Genomic DNA, 21,624 nt, shown 5'->3' on the forward strand with positions numbered 1-21,624 from the left:
GGCTTCTTGACGATCTATTTTCTTTATGCGCAGGGGAGCTGCACAAGGAACTTCTGGTACACTCTGAGTTGTAAAATTTGGATTTGTCCATCTTCAAATTAGGATTTGTTACCAATCAAAGATGGCAAAATTTGCTTTAAATCTTCACATTCTGGCCCATCTACGCTGCAGTACTTTAATCAGACATTGCAATATGGCAGAGTATCCATCTGTTGAATGCTTTCTGTATAATCTTTCCAAAAACTACCAAGAACAAGAGTCTAACGGCTATCCAAAACTATTGACATCTGGAATCTAGTTTGATAGCTAAAAGTTGGACATTACCATGTAATGGACTCTAGACTCGTCTTGGTGTGCCCTTTTATCTTCGATGAATATCATCAGGTTCTGTGGATTACTGCTCTTGTGTTTGAATGTAAGGATTGAGACGGGTATTCCTCATTTATTTTAGCAGTTGTCTGGGGGTTCCTTTTGTTTTGAAAAACAAATTGAAAATTTTACCACTTTGGTATAACAAAAGACACTGCACTGCACCTTGAGGGAGAGATAGATGTTTATTCAACCAAAATATAAGGTAGGAAGAGTAGTACAAATTGAATCGTCTTTTTCTTAACTCGTAGGTTCTCACCATGCACTCATTTAGTTAATAAAAGAGTAATGCCTTTAAGAGGTTGCTTCCCTTGGTTACCTGCACAAATCACCTTTTCCTAGTCAATTCACTTTTCATTCTTTATTTACTTCACAAGGGGCATGCTATTTACTCATCTCAACTTTTGAAACCCCTTGGCCCATTCTATTCCGGCATTCATGAACATTATCATCTAAAACATCTTGACTTGCCAGGTACATCCAAGGCAACAATTGCCTATGATATTTACTGCTTTGGAAAGGTTTTGCTTGAGCTTATAACCGGCAAGCCAAGTCTTAGTGTTTTGCTTGAGCGAGTAACAAGCAAGCTGGATCTTACTGCTGCCAGTGGTTACCCGGTAAGGCCAGAAACCGTCCCTGTAACGGTTGGAGCTGACCATCATAGTGTCCCAGGAAAAAGTGATCCTCCTGACGAGGAAGATTGGATGGCAGATGTTCTGCCTTACTTAACTATGTATGATGACAGGAAATTTGTTCTCAAGATTGTAGACAATTCTTTAAACATAGATCATGAGGATCTTTTGATGGAAGTATGGGCAGTGGCTATGGTTGCCAAGGCCTGCCTCAACCCCAAGCCTTCAAGGCGGCCCCGGATGACACAGGTACTTGAAGCTTTGAGAAACCCTTTGAAAGTGGCAACTGAAGAAGGCAGGCTGTGGGGTTGGCTCTCTACTTCTAATGGCACTAATCCTTCCAGCTCGGTTCTCCCACCACCAGTGAAGAAAAACGAACCTCCAGCTGCATTGCGATCTGCGGAATTGGAACTAGAATTCTACTGAATTGTACGACTTCTTAGGATTGAAAATCAAATAGCTTGAATTCCATCATTTGGGCGATAAGAAGAAATGTTTGAGATTGAAATACTACAAAATAGTGGTTGATGAGCAGTATACACAAATTTACGAGTTTTTACCCGCATAAATCGCCAAAATTTTCAGAGCTTCTCAATATGATGATTAACAAAGCAAAAAGAAAAAAGACTTCTTTATGCCTATTTTAATAGTTGGGAACTGAGAAACTATATGCGTACAGACGGTTTTTGGACGATTTCGTGGTAAAAACTAGAAATTTGGATGCCTGCCAACCGCGACTGGGTTGTGCACATCCTTCACTTGATTCTTAAAAAATTTTCATTAAATAGAGTGAATATATCATCCTGAATCATCCTGACGAGGAAGATTGGATGGCAGATTATATATCATTAGTCGGTTTAAATTTCCCGTTTTATTCATAGTAGTTTTTGCCCCAAGAAAAGTATTGAAAACCGAACAGTACAATTGAACAACAAGTCTAACATACAAGTACTAGAAAATGATAGAGAGCAGTTCAGCCATGGATACTTCAGCAGAATACGCGACTAGATCGAAGAAGTGGACGCAACCAGGACAAAGTTATCTGCTGGAAAGAAATGGCAAACAGGAGAAGTCCCTGGTTTGATTCCAAGCACACGGAAGGAGACATGATTAGGGCTCCACCGAGAGGTGTCCAAGTGACAACAGCAATAGCTTCAACCCTTTCACCATTTTCGCCGTACAGTGAAATCTTGTATACCTGACTCTCGCTCTCTTGATGATGGCAGAAAAATACTGCATAGGGATAGGGCATGGTATGACAGGCTGCCATAGTTGGAGCTGAAACTCGTCGAGGAACTTGTATAATAGTATATTGCCGTACGCCAGCAACTGATGTTGTAAGATGAATTGTCGATAGTGCTTTGATGTTGGCTTCAGACCCCAAGATTTCTCGAGCAAAGTTAATCATCGACTCGTAGGATGTAGCACAGAACTTGGTTTCCCCTTTGATGGGAGCAATCTCGCATTGTCTTAGTGTATCTTCCATGGCTATGGCCTGGGGAGATCCTGGAGAGAATGAAAAGAGTCGAAGAAGGTTTGGGAGTTGTTGCGATGAAAAAGGAATGTCATCTGCTTCAGTTTCAGACAACAGAGGAGGAGAGGATGAAGAAGTCAAATCTCTGTCGGGGAAATAGATGGGCATAGTTTTGCCTAACTTGAGGTCATCTAAAAGGAAGAACACAGTTGTTGATAAATCCATATGATTCATCATATGGGACGAGGTATGAGCGTGAGCTTGAACATCCCTTGTCCGAGTTTCTCCTTTTTCAGCATCATCTTTCTTGTTATGTTCCTGATCATCAACATCCATGCTATGCAGTCGCAAGACATTAGGGTCCTTGGAATCAACAATGGAAAAACGCATATCCATCTGCTTGCTGGCGTCGTTTTGGTCGTGGCTAACTGTCAATTTGTTCCATTTCTCCCCGTGCACTTCAGTGGGACGACCTTGTTGAAGGTGAACTCCCTGGAAACGATGCCAATTTAATTGGTTAATGACAAGATTAGTTTTGAAGATGAAAGGGGAAGAAGGATTAAAAACTTACCAGCAGAATCAGGAGACTAAAGAGGAGACCAATCCTGCAAGCAAAACTACCAAGATCCATGTATATGGTTTGTTGCACTTCACTGAAATAGGCTTGTCAGCTGAAGGAAAGGTTTGAGTTTGGAACGAAGAGAACTAAATTGTGCTCGTTGAAGATCCCTTTATCGGTGGTAGTTAGAAATGTAAATTAGGTCGTTTGATAACTCTACTTGCTTAATGTTAAAAATTAATTCATTCACGACTTTTTTAATTCAGCATATTTGATAATAGAAATACCTTAGCACTTAATTTATTAAGCGCTGCCTAATTTGTGTACAAATTTTTAAGCAGAAGTTTTTTTTTTTTTTCTAAATCTTCTGAATTGATTATACATCATACTATACCGATCATACACATAACTCACTCTCATATTATTTATTCTCCCACGTAGTACATGTTTATTTATTTTCTTTATATTAAAAACACACACACACGCATGTAGGGGCATACACGCATGCACACAATCTCTTACACACAAATGCACGTACTTAAACACCATCTTTAAATTATTTCATTGTTTTCTCTCTCTCACACGAATGCATATTTTTCTTTTTTTTCCAAATACACAAATAAAGACAAATTTTTAAATAATATAAATACAATATTTGTGTGATATTTTTAGTTAAAAAACAAATATAGTATAAACAATTCTGTAACTTAATATTTTCATCGCTTAATTTTGAGAATTTAGGTCCCGTTTGGATTGCATTTTCCGTCATTTTTCATGGAAAAATTATTGTAGCGATTTGATGTATGTGAAGAAAAAAGATAATAGGAAAATGTGTTCACGAAAAATGACGAAATTTTTCTACGAAAAACAGCAATCCAAGCAAGGCCTTAGAATTCAAATTTCAGGCATCGGTCTGATCAAACAGGCCTTAGCGAGGCGTCACGTCATCAACATCCATGCATATGAATGCCAAGTCACCGATACATGAAAGCGTGTTTCTCGTGAACAGATAAGCATGCGAGTTGAACCCGGTTTGACAGCGCATCTTTAAATCATTGAAGCCGGGCGTAAGCATGGAAGGAAGACCGATTAACGAAGCAAGCAAACGACCATTTAAGCCAAGCATGACTATTTTCTTCTTTTTTTGGGACACACTGATATTCGGATCTTCGATCCGACTAATTTTCAGCGACTCGAGAACAAAGGCTCATTTCTCACGAACACGTTAATTCCAGAACTCGATCCTTGACGGCCAAATCCTAAAGAAGAGCAACACACCACACGAGTTATTCTGAATTGGACTAAGCATGACTCTTTTCACTTGGTATATTCCATCGGAATCTAGATAAACAGTAAAAAAAAAAAAAAAAAAGTTTTCCTTTCGGCAAGCTTTAGCATCCTGACTGGTGTTGAACAGCCGAGTTAGTTCTTCACAGACTTGCTGCAATTTGCGTGCTTTATCATACTATCTTCTTTCTTCATAGTATATGTTTTACTGCTGCAGAATTGGAAAACCGAAAGATTATTAATTTCTGTTTTCTGAATGCCATCAACAATTGTTGTTCTTGTTATTGAAGATTTGAGATTGTGATCAGGGAATGATTGAGTAAACAACACACTGTTCATTCATGAGCTGTCGACCCAACCGGTTGCTGTAACGACATAAATTAAAAGTCAGTTGTCACCATATCAAATTAACACCTCACACGACAAATTATCAAGTCATTGTGAATTAATAATTGAATGCTTTAATGTTTTTCTTCTGAAGCAATGAAGACATTTAGGATGAATCTTGGCCGAAACTGAAGGAATGAAAAAAAACAGGCTCCTTTTTTTTTTTTTTTCTTTTTCTTGGTTCAACAAGCGAAATGCCGAAATGATTGTTCGAACTTGTCTCAGCCTTTCGCACGTACCTTATCCTAATAAATCAAATAGAATCTTACCCAATGAACCAATTTTGGAATGGTCGGCCAATAGAGGTGCGGTGGGATGCCTATTGAGGTGGACACGACACCTAATTGATATTACAAAAGAGGCAAATTTGCCAATTACAACACCAGGACAACTTTCTCCTTTCTTTGTTTTTTTTTTTTTTTTTTGTGTGGTATGGATAAGACGTACAAGTTTTGTCAGGGAAAAAAAATTAGTAATATACCATCAATAGAAGCGGGACTGGCCATACGAAAATTAGTAATATGCCGAACCAAGTCTGCGTCATAGTAGGCGCTTGTGTTTTTTTTTTTTTTTGTCAATAGTTTTCCATCCAATTGTAATAGTGTGTATATACTAACGGTGTATATAAGATTTACTCTAAAATAAATACATGAAAGTTGACAATAAATATAACTGTATGGATAAACGAAAAATAGTGTATGTTAACAAGAAAAACTTTACTTTCCATTTTAGTTCATTTCTCTCACATGACAATATTTTTTTTAAAAAAAAATCACGAGCGATTTTGTGTTCCAAGTAAGGAGCATATAATAATGTGGGTTTTGTTTGATAACCTAATTTAATATTTAAACTAAGTTAGTTCGGATTTTAACATATTCAGACGTACTTGATAACTAAAAATAGAATATTTTAATTAATTAAGTGACACTTAGTTTTTTAGATAAAATTTATTTCGAAAATAAGTAAAAACCTATTCACTCATTATTTAATGAAAATATGCTCAAATATTAATATTTTAATACTTAATAATTCAATAATTTAATAAATTTAAAGTTTCAATTTCAATTTTTAGACTTCACCTGTAGCATGCAATCATTACAAGTGTCAATGTACACGAAAACACACCCAAAAATAAAGATGGTAGGGGTATGAATGTGGGGAATGGCAGCATAGGTTATAGATTACCGAAACAAATGATCAATACAACTGACGGGACACTCGCGTGTTTCATGTGGTGGAGAGCTTGAGGGATAAAACCATTAATTATGACCGCTCCTCCGGTCTAATAATGGGACTTTTCGTTGTTTTTGTGTTTTGGGAGTTGGGTTTCGTGGTGTAGGAGTGGGTAGCTCTATCCTGGCAATCAGAGAGTTGAACTAGTAGTGTGTTTAGAAAGAGTATTATTTGAAATAATTATTATAGTATTTTTTGTGATATAATATATATGAAATAAAAAGTAATTGAGAATATAAAAAGATGAATTGAAACATGTATTTATGATATAAACGAAATATTATTTGAAATAATTTGACAATTCAAGCACACAATGATTGTTGGATCCATTTGCAAAGGGTTTGATACCCCTTAAAGAGGATTTAGGATTCGAGTCATATACAAGGAGAAAACAATTTCAATACATTACCAACTTTAGTTTGAGATGAAATTGGTATTTTGCATAGTTACTTGAATCACACGATAAAATTATCAAGGTAAACAAATAGTAAAATAAATATTTTAAAACTTTATTATTGAAACGTTGGATTTAATAGGAAGACAAAACAAGAAAATAAAGGAAGTTTTTTGTTCTTAAAATTTCCTAAGAACACTTCATTTGATACCTACTCTTACAAGGATTTATAATTACAATTACTAACAACAATCATTTGCAACCTATATCCGCTAGTCATGCAAGACTTTTGTAATAGTAATTAATAAACTTATGTACTAAGCTACAGTTTTTTTTCCTTTTGCTTATACTAAATTTTGCCAAATATGTGTTGTTTTCAAATTTTAACTTATTTAATAAAAAAGATGCTCTTTAGGTTAAACAAAGATGCTGTGCCAATGTAAGGTGTTTTATAAAATTCTATAGGACATTAGGATATTTAATCAATTCATATGTCGTCTCATCTTCAAATGCTAGTTATAACTATTTAAAATCTAAGGGACCATAACAATCCAAATCCAAAATATTATGGACTAAAAGTGAAAAATCAAAACTATTAACTAATGACAATTTGACCATTATTCGTTGTTGATTTCTTATTAATTGTCTTAAATGTGCCTCAAATTCGAAACTTTAGGGAACAAATTTGTTTTGATAGAAATAGTAGGGATCAATTTGACACATACACCATTGATGATCAAAATTGCATTTCTCTCCCTATCCCGTTTTATTTATTCATTTAACTAAAAGAGAATGAAGTGTATCTACAATGTACTTAAATCGATAAAGACTGTCATGACATAAAATTGAGTGATAACTTTCCGTATGTGGACAATTCACTGAAAATATCTTTTGGCCGTATTTTATCATTACCCATTGCAGCTGATTGACATCCCCCATGATAAATGACTACAAAACTAATGATTTAATGTATACGAGATAAAAAAAAATGATTGAAACATACATTTACAAAAGACATAAAATTTTTTTTTTGCAAAAATACAATGCAAACAATGCTAGTTCATCTATTAAAAGAGTCAAATCAGGAGAGAGGTAAAAACTCTTTTCTCTCCCTTATCTTTAGAACTCTTCCCGTCAAGATATTCTTCATCTCTCCCATGGAAGAGATATCAAAACTGATGGCTTCGTTTGAATTAGTTGTTTTTGGAATTGTTTTTCAAAAACAGTACTGTAGCATTTTGTTTTTGAAACACAAGTCCGTATGGATTAGTTGTTTTTCAAAAATTATATGAAAAACTTTTACTGTAGATGTTTTTTGGATTATTTTTAGAGGCATTTTTAAAACATATTTTTGAGTATTTTTATAATTTATAATTTATAATTTTTATATTTATATACATTTATGCATTTATAATACATTTATAAATATTTAAAATAAATATATTTATATATTTATATAAAAATATATAAATGTATAATAATTGTATTATATTAGATATAATACATAATATAAATATATTTATAAATGTATATTATTATAAATGTATAAATTATAAATGAATATTATATAAATGTATAAATTATAAATTATAAATTTTTATATTTTTATATAAATATACATTTATGCATTTATAATACATTTATAAATATTTATAAATAAATATATTTATATATTTATATAAAAATATATAAATGCATTATAAATGTATTATATTATATATAATACATAATATAAATATATTTATAAATGTATAAGTGTATATTATTATAAATGTATAAATTATAAATGAATATTAATATATTATAAATATATATTAATATTGTGTATAAATGTATTAATATAATTAATATAAATGTATAAATATATTAATATTATGTATAAGTGTAAAATTAATATTATGTATATTAATATAAATGTATTATAAATGTATGATATTATATATAATACATAATATAAATGTATATTATAAACATACATTAATATATATATTCTGTATAAATGTACATTTATATAAATGTATAATATATATAATATATAATATATATTATATTATATATATATTATATTATATATATATTATATTATATATATTATATTATATATAATTTATATAATATATAATATTTATATAAATATATAAAAATATATAAAAATATTTTTTAAATAAAATAAAATATTTATAATATGTATAAATAAATAAATAAATATTTAATATATATTATATACATTAATATTAATTATAAATATTATAATATTATAAATATGGTGTTTATATAATATTTCAATTTGTAATATTTATTGTATATTTCATTATATAAATATTTATATAATTTATAATTTATAAATATATAATATATAATTTTCAATTTGTATAATATACATTATTACATTATTACATATTATGTATATTATATATTATCATAACATTATTATACATTATTATACACAATAATGTACATAATAATATTATACATTAATAATGTATATACTATAATATAATGTACATAATATATTATGTATAAATATTTATACATTTATGGATACAATATTACATATTATGTATATTATATTATATTATGTATAATATTAATGTATATAAATATTTATATAATATATAATATATAAATATATTATTTTCAATTTGTATATTTCAATTTATATTAATATAATATATATAATATACATAATTGAAATATACAAATGAATATATATATATATATATATGGAGTTGTTTTTGATATAATGTTTGGATATGGTGTTTTTGAAGTTGTTTTGAAAATACACATTTACTGTAGCATTTGGAATGTGAAAAACAGTTTTTCAAAAAATAGAGGTAAAAACAAGAAATCCAAACCGACCCGATATTTTTCCATGGGAGGAAGTACTATTTATACTTTTTAATTTCTCTTATTTGAATAAATTCTCTCCTAGGATTATCTGATGAGAGATTATTCTCTTCTAGAATCTCCTAGTGGGAGTTTTTCTTTTCTAAATTGTTCTAACGAGAATTTTATTTTCTTCTGAGTTTTTTTCTTGTGAGAGTTTTTTAGATTTTTATCTTTGTGAAATTTGAAATTTTGTAAATCTAGAATCTGGTTTATTAGATCTGCAATTTCTTCATTATTGTCAGATCTAAATTTCTCTTTGGATTTGAACCAATTTTAATCAGATATGATTGTCAGCACACATGTACAGATGTATTGGGTTACAATGATTCATTCGAATGGAAGATATATAGGAGTATCAATGTCATTTTTATTTGTATTATTTTTTAGATTTGTTATATCTATTGATTTCAGATCTTTATGTATTTGTGTTATATTTGTTTGATATATTTTCTGTCATTAGTGCATATTTGTTTGAAAGAAATGATCTTTCTATAAAAACAAAAAAAAACAAAAACAAAAACAAAAACATCACATTTCGCTCTTTATCCCATTTTATTTATTTAACTAAAAGAGAGTAAAATATATCTACCCTACAATTAAATCAATAAAGAGTGTCATGACATAAAGTTTAATGATGACCTCCCATATGTGGGAAAATCACTGAAAATATCTTGTGGTTGTATTTTATCATTACTTATTGCGACTGATTGACTTCCTACATGATAAATGACTACGAGACTAATGATTTAACTTATATGAGATAAAAAAAATGATTAAAAAATGTATTCATAAGAAGCGGAAATTTTTTTCGCAAAAAAATACATCCAAGCAATGCTAGTTCGCAAAAAACGTAACTTTTTTGGGGAAAAAAAAAAAAAATCCAAACAATGCACTAGCAATTCTCTCTTTATAAGTAGCAAGTGCCTTGGCTTCAAGACTCAAGGGGCAACCAGGCTGTGGAGGCAATTTGAGGACAAGACAGATGGCTTCACCTGTTGCACTCATCGCTCTCATCTCGCTGGTCCTGGTAAGAAGCTCACTGCTAGTAATTAGCCAACCATCTACCTTGACTCTCGTAAAAGCTACTCTAACAAATTGTACAGTTTTTTTAAGTGCAGACCGGTAGCATGAAACGGATTTCTTTCTGGTACTTGTAATGAAATTCGTTAAGTGAATCCCAGTGGGTTTGTAGCCAGTCCTAGATCGAGAACTGAAAAAGATTGTGAAGCTAGCTAGTTGATTAAACGTTAGACCAGTAGGAACTGAAAAGTGATAATTAATGATAGAAGAATCGAGCCACTAATATGTTTGTTGTTAACAAAAATCTTGCAGTTTGCGGGCATCACAGAAGCAAGAAAAGACCCTGGAGAGTACTGGCAAGGTGTTGCTGCTAGAAATGATCAGGCTCTGTTGGAAGCAATTCCGCACCTTGTCCGCATAGATTCCACCCTCTCCGACACGAAGAAAATTACGACTGCTAGTGATTGTCACACTTCCAACAAAAAGGATTCTGTAGCAGAAGCTGCAAACAACAAGAAGTCCGTCTTTGCCACAGACTTCGAACCAAGACCCAACTTATCCGCCTATGGAGATGATGCTAAATTGAAGAAGAAGGAAGAAAAAACTTTCACGAAAGACTTCGAGCCAAGGCCTGGTGCTAGCTTCTACGCCAATTAGGCCGGAAGAAACAACTACTCTTGCTTTTTAAGGAAGCCCCCGCTCCGGCGCTAGCGTTTGTATTATGTAGTAGTAATATTATGTTGTTGTTATGTATGAAAAAATAATCTATCTTATTATATCATGTATAGTTCTGCCCCCAGACCGTAAGTCGTATCTTTGTCGTGTCAAGTTGTTGGGTGATGCCTTCGATCTGGTTTGACTTTGATTTCAAAGTGATGCTAAGAGCTACTAGTAAGTACTCAGTTCAAAAAGTCTACTTTGTTGTCGCATGTTTGATGTTTCCCTAGAATGTTCTCAGGATGTAAAGCTTTCCCCTTTTTTTTTTCTTTTTTAATCTATGCTATTATCCTATTAAGCTTTTATTACCAAAAAATGGAAAAAGGTTTAATTTTCTAATACGCCAAAGTCATCCTAATTGTCAAGGACAATCTTATATCAATCTTGGCATTAACTTCATTTTGCTCCATTTCCAATTCATTATGAAAAAATGGATATCGTCCCCTCTGAAGAAACATTTACATCTTCCGCTCCTGCAAACGTCGACGCCACCACCCTCCCTTCAACAACCATGAGCCACCTCAAACTCCACCACGCCTTTACCCAACTCCAAAATCAAAACCGACCGATCTCAGCCACCTCAATTACAAAAACCACCGCAAACCACCACTACCACTTCCTCTGATTCTCCGTGATCCTTTTGTTTATTTTTCTTTCTTACAGTCACTGACCGTGGAATAGTCAATTAGTGAATCTATGTATACAAAAATTTAACAGTTGAATCCATAATTCCATATTACAAATTCCGAGAAATCAACGAAAGGCCAAGAACATGACCAACATTACTGGAGCACCAGGAGGATATTATTAAAAAAAAAAAAGAAAAAAAGGGCTACTTGACCAGTAATGTGCAGATTGCATGAAGATATTTTGTAAGCTAACGGGGATAACTCGTCATACGCGACGACTTAATCGTGAACTGATCTGGTGCTGCTGCTGGGAATCAGTAATGTGCTGTGGGAACCGCCGCTGGGCTGAAGAAGATCACACCAGCAAAGGCATAAAGGCATAGCCAAAGTCAGAAAAATTAAACTTTGTTCCCCTAAGATTTTATTTGTCTATATTCTTTTAAAAATTAAACTTTGTCCCCCTAAGATTTTAGAAATCTTTTTGTACTATTCAAGTGTCCAAAAAAATGTTTTTTTTTTTACTTATCTCCTTGAAAATATTAAACTGTGTCTCACAAGTTTTTTACAAAACGTAAGATTGCCCCACTTCAAGTATATTTCTTTACTAATTTTGCTTCTTTTACTCTCTAAAATCTCAAGTTCTGATTTGCCAATGCCGATTTATCATCATGATATTTTTGTCATAGACATATAACAAGAGCTATTTGTGTCATTTTAAGCAAAGGTAGCGAATATGGTCCATATATCTACATGTCCAGTATACTAATTGCGGTCTCATTTTGTTGTGAAGTACTTAAGAATCAACATTACAATTGACACCATAATATTCAGTGTAATAAAGTCAAGTCTATTCACCTAATAGAAATCACGATGATCACATAAAATCAATGGCATAATAAACTAAATGATTTGTCAAATGGAACTTGAATAAACAAGCCCACTCAACTAAAAATACAGGAATTTCTCATCAAGAGGGGCTGTGGATCAAGGAGTGAGCTTGACAAAAAGGAATTGGATAAATGAATAGTATAAAAATACAACACTAATTTAGGAGAAAGCTTTTAGAGTTTTTATCATTAAAGTTTATAGTTGAAAGGGTTCAAATCGTGTACCTAACGGTTGGAGATAAAAAGGATGTGGAGAGAGGTAAATGGATTAAAAAAATGTTACTAATTGGTGTATTTTGTGTAAAGAGACCAACGTCCTCGCACGATGTATTAGAGCAATTAACCTCTAAAACTTCCGCATCAATGCGAACAATTCAACTCTAATTGGTAACTAGAGCAAATAGATGTATTCCACAGATAAATATTTTTTTCTTTTTCTTTTTTATCAATATTTTCCAATTTTCCTTACAAGACCACATATTCTAGGCAATTTCCTTACGACTTTGTTCTATTCTTTGTTACGATATCGGCTCCATTTGAATTAGTTGTTTTTGAAACTATTTTTGAAAAATTTTACTGTAACAGTGTATATGAAAAATTTTTACTATAAATTTTTTTTGAAATATTTAATATATTGTACGGATAGGATGTTTTTTGAGTTATTATGTATTATTGTATCATTGTATTTGAAAAACTTGTTTTTAAAAAATTGATCAATCCAAACGGATTCCACGAATCCATTTTGTAAAAAAGAAAATCCTATTGTAGTAATAATTTCCCTTTTTTTTCTGAAAAAAAACCTTCTAAAAACAACCTTAACTCCTTGAACTAACCTTCGAAAAAGTACAGAACAAAAAGATCGAAATGAAGTCCAGTCCACCAGATCAAGAGGTGACGCCTCATCCAGAACGTCAAATAGGTAAGGTTAGTCTGATCTCTTTGTACGCACGAATCATGATCGGAGTTCCACAAGAATACGATTATACAGCAGAGAAGGCTGCTGTAGACCAGTAGTATTAGTACTAGTGTACTACTACTCAATGGCCACAAGTGACTTGTCCTGCAGACGCACCCAACTAAGCATAGACCGACAATCCATGTTATCAAAGTTATACAAGGTGGAAAAAGTAATTTTGGTCATATATTATATATTATTTTTCCCCAAGATTTTTAAAATTCATTTGCATTAAATTATAAATACAGTAGTATAAGCAGATAGTGCGCGGAAGACAACACCCTCAGTAGTTAAAAACTTGAAAATGGAGGAAAAGCGCACCGGAACCCCACCGCCGGCGGCTTCATCGGCCGAGGCTCCGGTGACCGATGCACCTGCCAGTTCGAGGCGGAGAGGCGGAGGACAGAAGAGAAAAGCAAGCGCCACCGGCAGCGGCAGCAGTTCGACTCCTCAAACAACCTCGTCCAAGCGCCAGGCTCGTGAGAAGCCGCCGCCCGTACCTTTCCCTCCGATCCACAATGGTCCGCTAACCAGAGCTCGGCTGCTGCCGAATAACGGGGCCGCTTTTGTACCTTCGCCTTCCGGTGTGAAGAATGAGTTGGACGAGGTGGCTAAGAGAGAGGCTGGAGGCGGAGAAGTTTTGAAGGGGGACGAACCAAATGAGGCGGCCAAGGAGGATTTGCAAGCTCTGGAGGCCAAATTTGAAGCTGATTATGAAGCAATTAGATCACGAGAGTCTATTGCTCATGTGGTGCCCAATCATGCTGGTGAGGTGGAATTGATGTTGCTGGATTTTGAGAACCACTTAGGTTTATTTGCATTGTTTATTTTTTAGGTTTCCAAGTTTGAGTAATTGGTAGATTCTGCTAAATGAAACTTATACAGGGTAATTTCCGGAGATTAGGGATAATATTTATTGTAGTTCTGGTTAGTAAATAAGAATACACAGAAGGTTTGTTTCTCTCAAACACCTATACGCACTTTTCAAAATTTTTACACTTTGCGGTAATAAAAACATTATTGGTGTGTCTATGCGAAGGAAGTTCTTTATTGCGAACGTTCTGCAATTGTTATAACTGATCAACGTGCTTTATATGTCAAGCAACTTAACGCTTATTTATTGCTTCTCTTGCTATTATTCAAACTTGTATAGGGTGGTTTTCTTGGACAAAAATTCATCCCCTGGAAGAGAAAACATTGCCATCTTTCTTCAGTGGGAAATCTGAAAGTAGGACTCCTGAAATATACATGGAGATACGTAATTGGATTATGAAAAAATTTCATGCAAACCCCAACACAAATATTGAGTTCAAAGATTTGTCAGAGATATCGGTTGGCGAGTTGGATGCAAGGCAGGAGGTGATGGAGTTTTTGGACTACTGGGGGCTGATTAATTACCACCCTTTCCCAAAAGATGATCTGACCACTGTGAGCATCACAGGTGATGCTCATAAAGACGGAAAGGCTGAATCTTTGTTGGAAAGTTTGTTTCGATTTGAATCCGATCAATCATGTATGCGAGTTATTCCCAGGAACTGTGAGGCAACACCATCTGTGTCATCTGGGTTATTTCCAGAGTCTGCAATTTCTGAAGAGCTGGTCAAGTCTGAGGGAGTTGAGTACCATTGCAATTCTTGCTCAGCTGATTGCTCTCGCAAGCGTTATCATTGCCAGAAGCAGGTTTATGTTGCCCATTTTGTCTCTTATGATTTATCCTCCCTGTAGCGTGTTGCAGGCTATGAATCTATTTCGGCTGAAATATTTATTTTTCCTAATTCTAGACCACTGTGTGATCAAGATATCAGCTTTGAGTTTGCATAGTTTGTAATCGAGTGAGTTCTATTAACTGCCTAGCTAACTGAAACCTTTGAGCCATTGACGTGATGATTCGAGAGTATTTCCAATCCAGAAATCCACAACTCTGCCATTTAAAGTAAATGCTGAAAATTACAATTTTGATGTTTAATTTTTGGTCCTTATATGGAGTTCCAAATAATGATTTTCAAAGTCTTCGAATGTTCTTCCGAGGTGAATAATCCTATCATCACCTGGTTAATTTGAAGAAGTCCTTGTTTCATTATAATTCCATTTATGCCCTTCACTAAGGCCTTCTTAACCTTGCATTTTCAATTTTTTCTATTTCCTTTGCATAAATTTGTTCTAAGCATCTGCTTAGCATAAATTAAACTCTTGTATAGTTTTGATGCCACAAAGCATTGCGATCACCTTGTCATGAAATCAATATATGAATCATTTTAGAGTTCAACTTTGTCTAATGAAAGGCTGTATGAGTGAATTCACATTTCTGTTATTCCCTTTACTTTAAGATCAAAGGTCCATGAGAAACAATATCAAAGTCTGAATATAAAAGGAAAGTGCCATAAGTATCTTATTATAAGTGGATAAGTATTAATTTAGTTATTTGTCAAGGGAAGACTAAAATTATGTGGATTGGTTGCAAAGTAAGATTCGAAGGTAAAGTTTCCCTTGACCATATTTGATATGCATGCTCAAGCAAAATATTTAATGAGGCAACGACAAAATATAGATATCTGGAATCTAAAACAGCGAGTAGAGTCAATTATTTTATGTCATTTGCGTCTGATTGCAAAATTTTCGATATACACTCACCCCTATTTGCCACATAAACTCTCCCTAACTTGCCTTGTGTATTTATTGTCTCCAATGATTGTATAACATATAATATTTAACTCAATTTGCCATCTATATCCATTTTCTTTTCAGATCGCTGATTATCAACTGCTTTATGTCACTTATGGGGATATAACATTGTCATGCTTGCTTATTGATTGTACAAAAGTTTACCATAATACAGGATGCACTGATCAAAATAGTAATCAAAATTTTCACAGATTCTAAAAGTTGAAGTCATTGAATATTATAAGTGATCTAAACCTAATTATTGGTCAAAATCTGCCTTCATTTGATAGAAATATGCAGAGATGGCAATTTGACCTTATTGGCACTGATTATAAACCTAGAAGAATACTTATAGTGTCTGACAGGGGATCTAAAGCTAATCGTTGACCAAAATTTGCTGCAGTTCATTTAATTGCGGACGAAGATGACAAAATGCATTTTGTTTTTATTCCAAGATCATTTTAGCCTTACCAAAAAATGCTATTTATGTAGTCAAAATGCCATCAAGAAAGACTTATTTATATCTCTTGCACAATATGGGGTTGTTTGTTTGTGTAACTTGAAAAAGAAGGGATCCTTTCTATTGCAAACAAAGAAATAGGCGTACTCCATGAAATTGACATATGTTTTGAGGAGCTCTTGTTGCCTTTTAAACTTTTTTTAATTGTTAATTTTTTATTTCAACAATACTTGCCAATAATGCATGACGTTAAAGGTGCTATTTTGCCACCAATATTGGACTGGGTTCTTATAATATTCCTGAAATTTCACTTCTGCTGATTGTATCTCTGTTACACAGGCAGATTTTGATTTATGCACTGAATGTTTTAACAATGGGAAGTTCGGTTCTGATATGTCCCCATCCGATTTTATTGTGATGGAGCCTGCTGAGGCCGGTGGTGCTAGTGGTGGAAATTGGACAGATCAGGAGACCCTCCTACTCCTTGAAGCTTTGGAACTTTTCAAGGAAAATTGGAATGAGATTGCTGAGCATGTCGCTACTAAAACTAAAGCTCAGTGTATTTTGCATTTTGTCCAAATGCCAATTGAAGATACATTCTTGGATAGTTGCGATGAAGGTGACATTCCTTCTAAAGGAAATTCAGATGCAGTTCCAATTAATGATGATACTTCAGCTCCAAAAGATGGTCCTGAAACAGCTGAGAGCAAGGTCAAGGCAAAAGACGACGACCCTGCATCTTCTCCGATGGAAAGTTCAAAGCCTGAAGACACTGATGGATCAACAGTCTGTGAAGTTGGTGAGAATTTTGCTGTGAAAGCACTAACTGAAGCATTTGAAATTGTTAATTCTCTCCCTTCGCCGGGTGAACGGCTTTCTTTTGCTGAAGCCGGTAATCCTGTGATGACACTGGTATGTGGGTTTTGTTTCCTTATGTGGCCCAAATTACTCGCTTAGTCTCTCTCTGTTGAAGTGAATTGAGATTGGCTTAATTATGTAATTAATTCAACTGTTACATCATCTTGAGGTTTTCCAGTTAGCAATGCAAGATTTTGCTCGTAAGCTTATATTTTCCTTAAATTTTCTTCTAAAACCTGGAAAGAGATAAGCTGAATTTTGGAAAATAAACACTTGTTTAGAGACAGTCACATCATTCCATACTTAAAAATGTGCAGATTAGCACTAATTACTTTTAGACAAATGAAGACAGTAATTAAATTTTTGTCTTGTTTCTAACTTTGTTCAAAATTTGGCTTTCTCATATTAGGTTGCATTCCTAGTAAGACTATTGGAACCTAATGTTGCCACCGCCTCTGCACGTAGCTCTTTAAAATCCATTTCTGGCAACTGTACTGGTGATCAGCTGGCAATGAGACACTGTTTCCGCTTGGAAGATCCACCTGATGAAAAAAACTCTGTTCTTTCTGAAAGGTTGGTGAGCTTGTTTACGAACTAAATTAATAATTTAAGCATTGGTCCTAATTGTGACATAAGATATGCAGACCTGCTGAAATGGTTGAGCAAGAAACTCCTAGAAGTGATGAGCAATACCCTGAAAAGCGTGAAGAGAACTTGAGCCCAGTTGTTGATGGTGCCCATTTATCAACTGAGGAGGACAACAAGAGTAAGAAGGATTCTCTTGTGGAAGAAGAGAGACCACTGGCTTCTCCAAGTCTTGCATGTGTAGATGAACCTGCATCTGCCAAGGAAACTAATGAAACAACAACTAATGAGGAATCAGAACCTACACATGTCATTGAATCAGATAAACCAGATGTCCCGAAGGAACAGGAGCCAGCGAATGCTGAGAAATCAGATGATTTAGCAATGGAAGTGGAAGTTCCTCCTGGTTTTGAGAAGGAGCCAGATGATGCAGCCCCACTGGGGGAACCTTCTGAATCAGCGGATGTTTCAAAGGATATGGACTTGGAAATGAAAGATCGTGTGGAACTAACTGCCTCAAATTTGGTGGCAGAGAATGAAGCAAATAAAGGTGTGCTAGAAGAAAATTTTGTTGAACTAGACTGCTTCTAATGAGGGTCTTTCTTGTAGGTAGATGAACATGCTTAAAACAGCCTTTGGATGTCAATAGGAATTAATTTGCAAAAAAAGTCAGATAACATTGAGGAGAATGGGAGGGTCTAGTGATTAAAGCTGTTAAGTACACTATGCTCCATGTATGTTCTGCAATTTGATAAAAACATTGACAGATTCAAATTCATGACCTATTGTGTGATTTTATAGGGGAATAAAATATAAACATCCACCATTTGCCCCTCTTTAAGGATTTGCTACTACTTAGAACTCTTATTATACTTGACAAAGTTGGTAGTATTTTTCTTAGATTTTGCTGCTTGCTGATGCAGAAGCTAAAGATATCATTGATGAGGAGAAATGTGCTTTGGAGATGAAAAATGATCTTGCCACTGATAAGATAAAACGAGCTGCGGTTACTGCTCTATCAGCTGCTGCAGTGAAGGCAAAGCTTCTAGCTAAGCAAGAAGAACAACAAATTCAACGACTTGCTGCACTCTTAATTGAAAAGCAGGTACAGTTATTACCAACCAAAGCTTCATCATGAGGCTTCAATTACTTAAACCAATTAGTGAAAGCTAAGTGCTCTTGTTGATTGGTGGTTTGTTAGGTGGACCTTTATTTATTAATGTATTTTTAAGCTACTAAGCAAGACACCTGGGGATAAAACAATGCAAGTTTTATTGCTTTAAAGAATCCCTGTTTTGTAGTTGCACTAGTTGGACCTTTATTTATTGGGGATAAAACAATGCAAGTTTAGCTGGTTCGCTTGTCATTCTTTAGCTGTTAAAAACAGTTTCATTCTCTTTTCCGTATTGAAAATGTGTCTAAACGTCATTGAGAAACATAGCATATGTTTCTCAAGTTGTCTGATAAGATTATTTGACTTTCAACTAGTTATTTTCCCGTGTCATGTGTTGGACTGATGAAAAGTGAGAATTAGCAAAAGAAGAGTTTTAGAATTTATTATAGATTGTAAGTTATGTTTGGTGTGAAATATCTATCAATTGACTTCTCTAAATCTGTCTAGGGCCTGAACCTCTTACGCTGCTTAGTGATTGAATGGCTAATAATGGGCTAGCTAGCTTGGCCAATTTATTAGAGTTTCCCATTATTTAAAGTTTTATTGCTTTATAGAATACCTGTTTTGTAGTTGCACAAGTTGGAAACCAAGTTGGCTTTTTTCAATGATATGGAGAATGTTGTAATGAGAGTTCGGGAGCAGTTGGAAAGGTCAAAGCAGAGGCTTTTTCACGAGCGGGCGCAAATAATAGCAACTCGACTTGGGAAGCCAGGTTCTCGGACAATGTCACAACAATTGCCTGTCAACAGAGTGGCAATGGCTTTTGCAAACTCTGCACCGAGGCCCATTATTGGTATGATCTCTCCAAGGCCACCGGTTTCTAAACCCATAATAGCATCAAATCCAGCGTCAAGTTCATTTCTACCTGCAACTATTGCAGGAAGTTCAGTGCAGCCGTCCAATCAGGACCAACCTTCTTCAGTTGTCACTAAGTAGCTTCTGGTGACATGCACATGGATCGTCTCATTCTTGCTGGTCCTGACTGTGGCCCCCATTTAACAAGTATGTACAATACTTACTTTTGTGGTAGTGAATGTTAAAAATAAAGTAGGAGATTCTGATTCCAAAAAAATAGAATAAAATAGAAAAGAAAGACAAAGAAATTGATTAACCTTTAAGATTCTACTTGTGGATAAACCGGCAGATTTTTTTCTTTACTTGACCTTTGCTCATCATGAAAATGAGCCATCTAGTTAAAATTTTTTAGAGTTTCTGGTTTCCTTGTCTTGGTAATTTTGCCCCTCATTGTGTTGGTTCCTTTCTTTTCTTCCCTGCTAAGCGGATGATGAGTTGTGTTCAGAACTTTTAGAGTCATTTTTCTTTGTTCTCTAGATTAAATTTCTTAAAGCCTGTGGTGAAGCAAACGTTGTGGTGTTTCTTTGCTCTTGAATGTTTTATGATCTAAAGTTGTGTCCACTCAACCTGAATGAGAGGACTTCGGTATGAGAAAATTAGGTTGGCATTTATGGCACCAGAAGATAAAGCAATACCAAAATAGGGAAACTCTTTTTCCTCTGTCTGACAGTCGAAAAAGTTCATTGATGATTCTTGCCCTTGGTTACCATCTATACATTCAGCAGATGCATCTTCAGGACGCAGTTACTCTAGTTTTTTGTTCCTTTTATTTTTCGGGTGGATTTGCTGGGCGTTTTGAATGCAGTATAACATCGTCCCTGCTATGCATACATTAGTATCAATCTCTGATTTCTCTTGTATTATTGCTGTGTGTTGAGAACGTGATCCATATATTAATCAGGTGTGCCAGCATGTTTTGTTCGGCTATATAATTGGAAGATCACCGAGACCATTAAAAGCATCTATATGCTTCTTCGAATGGATTGGAGGCTGGATCCAGATTGAATTGGCTCATAATTTGTTTGCATCCCCGTGGAAGAACTTATTATGAAGCCTCTAGATGGATGTAGAAATTTTCTCACTAAAGCATCTTAGGTTAGATGAATTGTTAAAATATACAGCATGCAGTTTCTAAGAGAATTGGTGATTGTGGTCCTTTTTTTTTTTTTAACCTCCAATTGATAGGCATAGGATTTAAACCCTGAGTCCTCTCCTAACCACTGAGTTAGCCCTGAGTTATTGTGGTATTTAGTGTTAACCAACTTTGAATTTGTGAAGCTTTTGTCTCCCCCCCCCCCCCCCTCCTCCTCTTCCTCCTCCTCCTCTTCACCGTTGACAGTAGCATGTCGTCCATATAAATTTTCCTGAGTTAAACTGTTTCGGCTGCTGCTGGGTTTTTGTTCATGCAAGCACCGTCATCTGTCTGATTAAAACAGTCGGCATGCGGATGAGAGCTAACAGGATGCAACTACTTCAGCCATTGACATTAAAATACGTTTCAAAGTGTTGACATAAAAAGAGCACCTGTAAACAGCACTGGAGCGCTTTATGTGGGCTTCGAATCATAAGCCTCCGCCAACAGAACCTGGAGTACTTTTA

General features: G+C 34.4%; 4 protein-coding genes across 7 annotated transcripts in view; 3 read left to right on the forward strand and 1 right to left on the reverse strand.

Moving 5' to 3' along the window:
* Positions 1-1,570, forward strand: part of LOC113761734 (probable LRR receptor-like serine/threonine-protein kinase At2g16250) — a 6,056-nt gene extending 4,486 nt beyond the window's left edge. The window contains exons 3-4 of the mRNA XM_027304843.1: positions 34-56; positions 844-1,570. Coding sequence (XP_027160644.1) covers positions 34-56; positions 844-1,427 — 607 coding nt within the window. The 3' untranslated portion in view covers positions 1,428-1,570. The remainder of the gene's footprint in view (positions 1-33; positions 57-843) is intronic.
* LOC113761735 (BURP domain-containing protein BNM2A-like) overlaps positions 1-3,243 on the reverse strand; it is a 4,348-nt gene extending 1,105 nt beyond the window's left edge. Inside the window, exons 1-2 of the mRNA XM_027304844.1 lie at positions 3,047-3,243; positions 2,481-2,967 (exon numbers count right to left, since the gene is read on the reverse strand). Of these exons, the coding sequence (XP_027160645.1) occupies positions 2,481-2,967; positions 3,047-3,106 (547 nt within the window). The 5' untranslated portion in view covers positions 3,107-3,243. The remainder of the gene's footprint in view (positions 1-2,480; positions 2,968-3,046) is intronic.
* Positions 3,244-10,170: 6,927 nt separating this feature from the next.
* LOC113762069 (organ-specific protein S2-like) lies at positions 10,171-11,229 on the forward strand. Its single transcript, XM_027305321.1, has 2 exons — positions 10,171-10,251; positions 10,557-11,229. Exons 1-2 carry the CDS (start codon positions 10,207-10,209, stop codon positions 10,899-10,901), a joined length of 390 nt encoding a protein of 129 aa, XP_027161122.1. The 5' UTR covers positions 10,171-10,206; the 3' UTR covers positions 10,902-11,229.
* A 2,481-nt stretch (positions 11,230-13,710) lies between these two features.
* On the forward strand, positions 13,711-21,296 carry LOC113762617 (SWI/SNF complex subunit SWI3D). Of its 4 annotated transcripts, XR_003467223.1 has the most exons (9): positions 13,711-14,199; positions 14,586-15,112; positions 16,893-17,465; positions 17,821-17,984; positions 18,056-18,546; positions 18,920-19,101; positions 19,741-19,963; positions 20,051-20,172; positions 20,927-21,296. XR_003467223.1 is itself a non-coding variant. In XM_027306150.1 (7 exons), exons 1-7 carry the CDS (start codon positions 13,737-13,739, stop codon positions 20,104-20,106), a joined length of 2,766 nt encoding a protein of 921 aa, XP_027161951.1. In that variant the 5' UTR covers positions 13,711-13,736; the 3' UTR covers positions 20,107-20,390. The 4 variants fall into 4 exon arrangements, 1 of the variants encoding a protein (XP_027161951.1); XR_003467221.1 differs by having other exon boundaries at positions 19,741-20,172; XR_003467222.1 differs by having other exon boundaries at positions 19,741-20,172; positions 20,936-21,296.
* Positions 21,297-21,624: the final 328 nt, after the last annotated feature.

The sequence above is a fragment of the Coffea eugenioides genome, chromosome 2 (genome assembly GCF_003713205.1).
Source record: "Coffea eugenioides isolate CCC68of chromosome 2, Ceug_1.0, whole genome shotgun sequence".
NCBI lineage: Eukaryota > Viridiplantae > Streptophyta > Magnoliopsida > Gentianales > Rubiaceae > Coffea > Coffea eugenioides.

What these genes read in the sequence shown, in the direction of transcription:
- LOC113762069 (XM_027305321.1), top strand. Translation starts at nt 10,207, where the DNA reads ATGGCTTCACCTGTTGCACTCATCGCTCTCATCTCGCTGGTCCTG. An exon ending in CTCTCATCTCGCTGGTCCTG is followed by an intron (nt 10,252 to 10,556) that starts GTAAGAAGCTCA and finishes AAAATCTTGCAG; the next exon opens with TTTGCGGGCATCACAGAAGC.
- LOC113762617 (XM_027306150.1), top strand. Translation starts at nt 13,737, where the DNA reads ATGGAGGAAAAGCGCACCGGAACCCCACCGCCGGCGGCTTCATCGGCC. An exon ending in GTTATCATTGCCAGAAGCAG is followed by an intron (nt 15,113 to 16,892) that starts GTTTATGTTGCC and finishes TCTGTTACACAG; the next exon opens with GCAGATTTTGATTTATGCAC. An exon ending in AGAGAATGAAGCAAATAAAG is followed by an intron (nt 18,547 to 18,919) that starts GTGTGCTAGAAG and finishes TTGCTGATGCAG; the next exon opens with AAGCTAAAGATATCATTGAT.